Source organism: Trachemys scripta, chromosome 10 (assembly GCF_013100865.1).
Source record: "Trachemys scripta elegans isolate TJP31775 chromosome 10, CAS_Tse_1.0, whole genome shotgun sequence".
In the NCBI taxonomy this organism is placed as follows: Eukaryota; Metazoa; Chordata; order Testudines; family Emydidae; genus Trachemys; species Trachemys scripta.
In genome coordinates this window covers 12,524,024-12,531,405 of record NC_048307.1, presented here as the reverse complement: position 1 = coordinate 12,531,405, position 7,382 = coordinate 12,524,024, and the positions used below count along the sequence as shown (strand labels likewise).

Sequence of the window (7,382 nt, the reverse complement as noted above, 5' to 3'; positions counted from 1 at the left end):
CCGTGCCCCACGCTGCAGAGGAAGGCGAAAAAACCCAGGGCCTCTGCCAATCTGCCCTGGAGGAAAATTCCTTCCCGACCCCAAATATGGCGATCGGCTAAACTCTGAGCATGTGGGCAAGACTTACCAGCCAGACACGCAGGAAAGAATTCTCTGTAGTAACGAAGATCCCACCCCATCTAACATCCCATCACAGGCCATTGGGCGTATTTACCGCTAATAGTCAAAGATCAATTAATTGCCAAAAATTAGGCTATCCCATCATACCAGCCCCTCCATAAACTTGTCAAGCTTAGTCTTTAAGCCAGCTATGTCTTTTGCCCCCACTGCTCCCCTTGGAAGGCTGTTCCAGAACTTCACTCCTCTGATGATTACAAACCTTCATCTAATTTCAAGTCTAAACTTCCTGATGGCCAGCTTATATCCATTTGTTCTTGTGTCCACACTGAGCTTAAATAGTTCCTCTCCCTCCCTGGTATTTATCCCTCTGATATATTTATAGAGAGCAATCATCTCTCCCCCTCAATTTTGCTCCTCTTTCCACTGGGTACAGCTTCCCTTACCATCTGGGAATGCTCCAGCACCTATCCCAGTCCTGTCCTCCAAGGCTCAACTACTGTGCACCTCCCAGTGCTGTCTCAGGGCTTGTCTTCACTATGGTGGTAAGTTGATCTAAGTTATGCTACTCCAGCTATGTGAATAACGTAGCTGGAGTTGACATAGCTTAGGTCGACTTACCCCGGTGTCTTCCTTGTGTTGTGTCGACGGGAGATGCTCTCCTGTCAACTTACCTTAATCTTCTCAGGGAGCTTGGGTACCAGGGTTGACCAGAAAGTGCTCTGTCATCAATTTAGCGGGTCTTCACTAGACCCGCTACATCAACCCCCATTGCATCCATTGCAGCAGCATCAATCTTCCCATAGTGAAGACCAGCCCTCATACTTCTCTTGGCAGATTCTAGCAGCCTTCACCTCATACACCCCTGAGAAGCTCTAGCAGGCTCCTCCGCAATCTGCAGCCAGTAGGGGAGACTGCTTTGCTGGTAGCATGGAAGGTGGGCTGCACTGCTTGGATTCCTCCTTGCCCTGCTCTCACTTAGGCTCCTACTCAATTACAAGCCCCACTCTTTCTACACCATAATTGCGGGGATACAGGGGTGAGGCTGCTGTTGCCAAATTATGTGGGAGTGATGGCTACTCTTACATATTTAATCTGTAAAACTATTACTAATACATGAGAGCACATAGGAATTGCAGTCATTGAATCCTGTACGTTAAAAATAAATAAAATTCTTAAATGCCATTACATACTTGACTGAAAAATCAAAACACTCAATTGTTATATAGTCACAAATAAGCCTCTTGTAAAAAAAAAAATCACAATTAAGTAACTACTTCTCTTCTCAGTCTCACATATCCCTAGACAGAATACCAGTAATTATCAAGTGCATTCTTAGCAACACTAAAGTTGATGACGTACGTCAGGAGGTACCATAAACTCCAATAATAGCAGGACTGTCATTTAATATGGGTTGTTAAGATACCCTTTACTATTAAATGTGTCTGGAATATCAGCAAAGCTAGGGAGATAGAAGGTGTACAATGTTCAACAGCCACTAAAATTTGTTTGAACCATTTTATATCCCTTTTTACAATGACAAGGCTGAAGATACCACTGGATTAATCAATAACATTGATAAGATGCCACTGGATTAAACAATAACATTGATGTTATAGCTGGACAAACAAATCTACGTTTTTGAATATGATATGAATATGTTTTCAATCTTTTTTTTTTAAGAAAAGTTCAGAGAAACTTCAGTAAAGTATGACCCCTTCAGACTACAAAAGAAATGTGTAATGAATATAGAACTCATAAAACTATAATAAAATATTGCTGTGTTTGACTTTTTTCTGCTTTATGAAAAAAAGCTACTTAATGGCGAGTTTCAAAGAAAATATCTTGGCTATTTAAAAAAAAAAGTTTGTTTTATCCAAAACACCAAAAGAATTAGTACTTTGTACAAGATTATGTATTTTAATATAAAGCCAACTGATGTTTGGAACTTGGAAAACAAGCATCTTAAATAGAACCTTTATTTTGGTGACGCTGTCCCCTCTATAACTGATCACATCACAGGGAGGCAGCATTTTTGCTGCAACGGGGCTAAGAAATGCCCATCATCCACTTATCTTCTCTGTGCAAAGCCCTTTTACTCAAGGTTTACACAAGAAAACGAATCTCTTTCCTCTGTTACTTAAAATAAAATAAAAAAAGACACCAAAACAACTCAGGGAATTTTAACGATGTTTTGTAAACATGTAAAAAAGGCAACAGGCTGACTACTTCTATCCCAAGTTGAACCTGTAATTTGAAATCCCTTTGAAAATCCTGAACATGAGGATACATGCTTAACAAGACCTTCTGCAGCCTACCTTAGGAGAGTAGCTATAGAATACTGTATAGAAGTTGAGCAGTGAGTGGCATTTTACAGTAAAAGTCAGACCATAAATATAAAAACAGAAATAAAACAAAAAGCTCTGAACATTGTGCATATGAACTTTAGTTTTGTTCTTTCAAATGAGAAATAAGGGTTTAAAATATGCATCTCGTTTTAGAATGTTCTAAGACTTTTTCCAGTTATGACAGAACAATTCTGACAACCAGCAGGTGGTGTTTGTGCAATTGTCAGCTAGTTCTCTGCCCCTGGAGATGAAATGCAAAACTTCACCTGCCATAGTGGGGTTTGGAAGCAAGACTGATTCTCCAAATCAACTGCATCATTAAGCTTATTTCATACAGGTGGTTTTGAGCAGAACAACTAAGCAGAGTCAAGTTGAGGATACATGAAATGCAAGGGATTAACAGAGAAATAGGACTCTCAAAGAGGATAGGAAAATTTTAGTCAAGTTTTCAGATCATTCATTAACTAAACTACTATTTTTCTAAAGTTCTAATATTTCTCTTTGGACTGTGAAAGTCTTTTAAACTCTTAGATAAACTGAACTACTGCTATAGATGCACAGTAAAATATGTTTAGTTGCTACTCAAAATTAATCTTTGAACTGGTGCTCATTTGAATCTACAATTTTATCCTCCCTCAAAAACAAAGGAAGGGTAAAATGAAAGCTATACTAAGCATCGTAAAGATAGTTGATAGATATAGGGGAAAAGATTAATGTCTAGTTCTGGTAAAGAAAAGGAACCAGCAGAAATGGGGTTAATTCTAGCCTTAAAAGGAAGCCTGTTCAACACCACACTTCAAATGAACACAAATTAGAACGACCCTGGGAATCTATAAAGCCATGTTTTATTACCAAGGATCTGCAGGAAGATCTGCATTAGCTGCAAAACAATGACAGTCATTTATTTAGGATGTTTAACAGAGTATGATTTTATATGGATTTTTTGTTACTGAATTGTTCAGCAGGTGACATTCAGTGCAGCTTGGTATCACCTAAATAACATTAAAAGTTTTGACTGCTGGTATAGCTGAAATTAACATATCCACTAACAGTGTATCTGAATATAAACCAGCCTTATGGTGTTTGGAAGAAAATCAGATCCGAACAAATGACTATGGATGGAAACACAGGAATTAAAAGGTAAATTCTAACACTTTACATAGCTACAAACAATCTAATCGTTGAGGGTATTGGTTTGGTTTTTGGTGGACTTTTATGCATAGTTAGATTATCTTTACAGATCTACCTTTCTAAAACATTAATTTTTTAAAATATTAATTTCCCCTTCATTGCATCTGAAGCAGTTTATCATCTCATTCAAGAACAAAAATTGTTTCTATTATGAATATTTCAGAAAAAGGCAACAATTCAAATATACATGGCATGTTTAGATCTCTAATTGAAAAATCAAAATGACCTCTGATAAGCAAAATTTCATAAAAATGCTTTTGTATGAACAAAGACTTGCATTGCAATAATGCCTCAAAATATATCCTGCTAATTACTAGCAATAGCTGGAATGATTTTTAAGTTATTAAGCCAAAAAATAAATTTCATAGAAGATATTTTAATTCTGTCCAGTTCTAATAGCCTGATCTTTTTCTCTCCTGGGAATGTGCACCACTAGTATTTTAAATCACTAAGATTTTAAAATAATAAAAAGATAAAGCATCTATTAATTCATGTATTTATCCAAGCATATCTTTGCATGTGTTCTACAGGTATACATTTTCACTTTTATAGTACAGAATAGAATGTATTCATCTTATTACTAACAGGTTTATTATTTTTAAAACAAAATTATATAAAATCAACTATAAAAATATTTAAAATTTACCAGTTTCTTGCCTCTTTTTTTTTTTTTTTTAAACTTGGAAACTTTTGCCAAGATTTCAAGTTTACATAAATTTACGTTTATAAAGTTCTTATTTTTCACCTTGGTGTGTTGTTTTCAACGCCATTCCCATTATGGAAATTAATGCAGTATAATTTATTGCAAAGAAAATAAGGTTAAACATGAAGATGGTGTAAATTAATACAAATTCACATTATCTGTTAGTTTTTAAAAGATGTCTTTTCCTTCTGTCTCTTTCTCTGCAAGCAGAAGGTACCAAGGGCATTTCATCTGTCTAGATTTTTTCTAACATTTTTGCAGCCAAAGCCTATGCTACTTAATAAGCTTGCTATTTGACTAGGAAAACAAAGAATATGATACATAGGAAAGTTCCTCTCTTCTACTCCAGAGATTGATGGGTCAACTTCACTGATTTATCCCCCTCTCATATTTATCAATGTTAAGAGTTCCTGATTAGCACACAATGTTTAATCAGGTTGCTCCTAATAATCTCTCTCTCTCTCATGTACATTAAATGCTTTTTTTGCTGAACATTTGTTTATATGTATTCAAGCATCATGTTCCTAAACACACAATCACTTGTGTACGTAAGTGTAAACCCCCGATCCATATACCATAGAATGCCCGAGCTTTAGAAAAGTTAAAATAAATCATTTAGGCATGAGTTTAATAATTTTTCATTTACTAATTGCAGGTCCAAGGATATTCAGTAATTGTTAAAAGGAATCAACGAACCTAAAATTCTACCATTTTCCAATCTGCAAGAAGGAACATTTGTGAAGAAACATTTGTGTGTGTGCAATTCAATGACCATAAAGTTCAGAAAGGTCCTGCACGATCTGAAACATTAATTTTCTCATTTGCTTTGTGCATGGCATCTTACAAATAGCAAATTTCTGAAACAGTTTACTTTTCTGTAACTGATAAATTTCAGCCAATTTCAAGCCTAATTGGTTTGGCTTCCATTCCATTTCCAAACAGATCTAAACATTTTATACAAAAAAAGTAAACCTCTTTCCAAATCCTTAAAATGCTTGCTGTAACCTCTTTGGAAATCCCAACAATTTAACCATTTTGGCACTGAAAGTCAAAGCGTGAATACCGATGTAATCTTTCCAGCGGAGATCCTAACCATGGAATCTTACACAGGAGCAGTGTCACCATTTATTTGTAACAGCACATCTTTTGAACTAAATGGATCACATTTATGTAATGAAAGCATGTCTTCTATCTTGGCTGATAAATCAGAAGAACACCAACAATACATTATTGGGCTTTTCTTATCATGCCTTTACACTATTTTCCTTTTCCCTATTGGTTTTGTGGGAAATATTCTGATTTTAGTTGTGAACATAAGTTTTCGGGAAAAGATGACTATTCCTGACCTGTACTTCATAAATCTTGCAGTAGCTGATTTGATTTTAGTTGCTGACTCCCTCATTGAGGTTTTTAATCTTGATGAAAAGTATTATGATATCACTATAATTTGCACTTTCATGTCTCTGTTCCTTCAGATCAACATGTATAGCAGCATTTTCTTTTTGACATGGATGAGTTTTGACAGATACATAGCACTTGCAAAAGTAATGAGGTCCAACATATTTCGGACTATGCAGCATGCTAGATTAAGCTGTGGCCTCATATGGATGGCATCTATCTCTGCAGCACTAGTGCCATTTACAGCTGTACATTTGCAGCACACTGGAGAGGTCTACTTTTGTTTTGCAGATGTAGAAGAAATCCAGTGGTTAGAAATAACCTTGGGGTTTATAATTCCCTTTGTGATCATCGGTCTTTGCTACTCATTAATTGTTCGAGTTCTTATAAAAGCACACAAACACAGGAGTCTTCGACTACGGCGCCAAAAGGCTCTTCGAATGATTTTTGTAGTCGTCCTGGTTTTCTTTATCTGCTGGCTACCTGAAAATGTCTTCATTAGCGTTCAGCTTCTTCAAGAGAAAGGAAAGACTCTCTCTTCAGGCAACCAATCTTTTCGGCATGATTATCCCCTAACAGGACATATTGTAAACCTAGCAGCCTTTTCTAACAGTTGTTTGAACCCTCTGATTTACAGTTTTCTAGGTGAAACTTTTAGAGACAAATTACGGTTGTATGTTGAACAGAAAACTAAAATGTCAACATTCAGTCGTTTTTGTCATGCTGCCCTAAAGTCAGTCATTCCTGACAGTAATGAGCAATCAGAAGTTTAATTTAGTAGTGCTGTATAAAAACATAAGTGAAAATTGCACAAATATAGAACAAAACGCTTGCTACTAACAGTAAAATATATGTATCTATAATGCCCTGCTGAGTATTGAAGGTTTATACTCTAAATATTTTTATGACAAGACTTGAAGGTGGAAGAATACATTTTAGTCAAATTTATATTTAATTATCAACAGGATTACTAAAGGCTGACAAATAAGGGGCCTTTAGTTTGCATTATACATGTATGAATGATAATTTACCAAAAAACTATCAGACTAGGAAGAATCGAGATAACGCAATTATCAGAGAATAGCTACTTTGCTGTCATATGCTAGGTGTTCCCATTTAAATAATGAAGCTGCCACAACAGTGGGAAAAAACTCATTACAACACATTGATGTGGAGGTGCAGAAAAAAGTTATTGATTTTCCATCCAAATATAGCCATTTGACAACTTTGCTAAGAACTACTGTGCTGTATGTACACAGTGTTGGATATGCTTTCTGTTCTAACATACATTTCAGGCATTGATTTTTTTGTTTCTCTTAATGTAATATAGAACTAGGATGAAGATTTTCTCTCTAGTTTGTAATGTTCACATCAACACTTCATCAAATCTGAAGTCACGCATAGTATCCTGCTCACCTTTATTACCTTAGCTCAGAGAATCCATCAAAACAAAATTTACTGCTTCATTTTATTTTTGAATATTGTCCATAGGAAAATGAGGGTCTTTTGTCACAAGCACAAACTACAGATTAAAGTGTCCTAATTAATGAAACTACTGCTATCTTCATTTAATTTGTGTGTGTGTATGTGGTGACTGACGTAAATGTGTTTGTGTGTGTGTGTGT

The 7,382-nt window shown here is 35.7% G+C and overlaps 2 protein-coding genes across 3 annotated transcripts in view; one reads left to right on the top strand and one right to left on the bottom strand.

Annotated features, from left to right (window-relative positions):
* The window catches only part of LOC117884022 (CGG triplet repeat-binding protein 1-like), a 58,472-nt gene that overhangs the window by 16,283 nt on the left and 34,807 nt on the right, over positions 1-7,382 (bottom strand). The window lies entirely within an intron of this gene.
* GPER1 (G protein-coupled estrogen receptor 1) lies at positions 447-7,312 on the top strand. Its single transcript, XM_034784054.1, has 2 exons — positions 447-3,605; positions 5,015-7,312. Exon 2 carries the CDS (start codon positions 5,454-5,456, stop codon positions 6,528-6,530), a length of 1,077 nt encoding a protein of 358 aa, XP_034639945.1. The 5' UTR covers positions 447-3,605; positions 5,015-5,453; the 3' UTR covers positions 6,531-7,312.

What these genes read in the sequence shown, in the direction of transcription:
- GPER1 (XM_034784054.1), top strand. Translation starts at nt 5,454, where the DNA reads ATGGAATCTTACACAGGAGCAGTGTCACCATTTATTTGTAACAGCACA.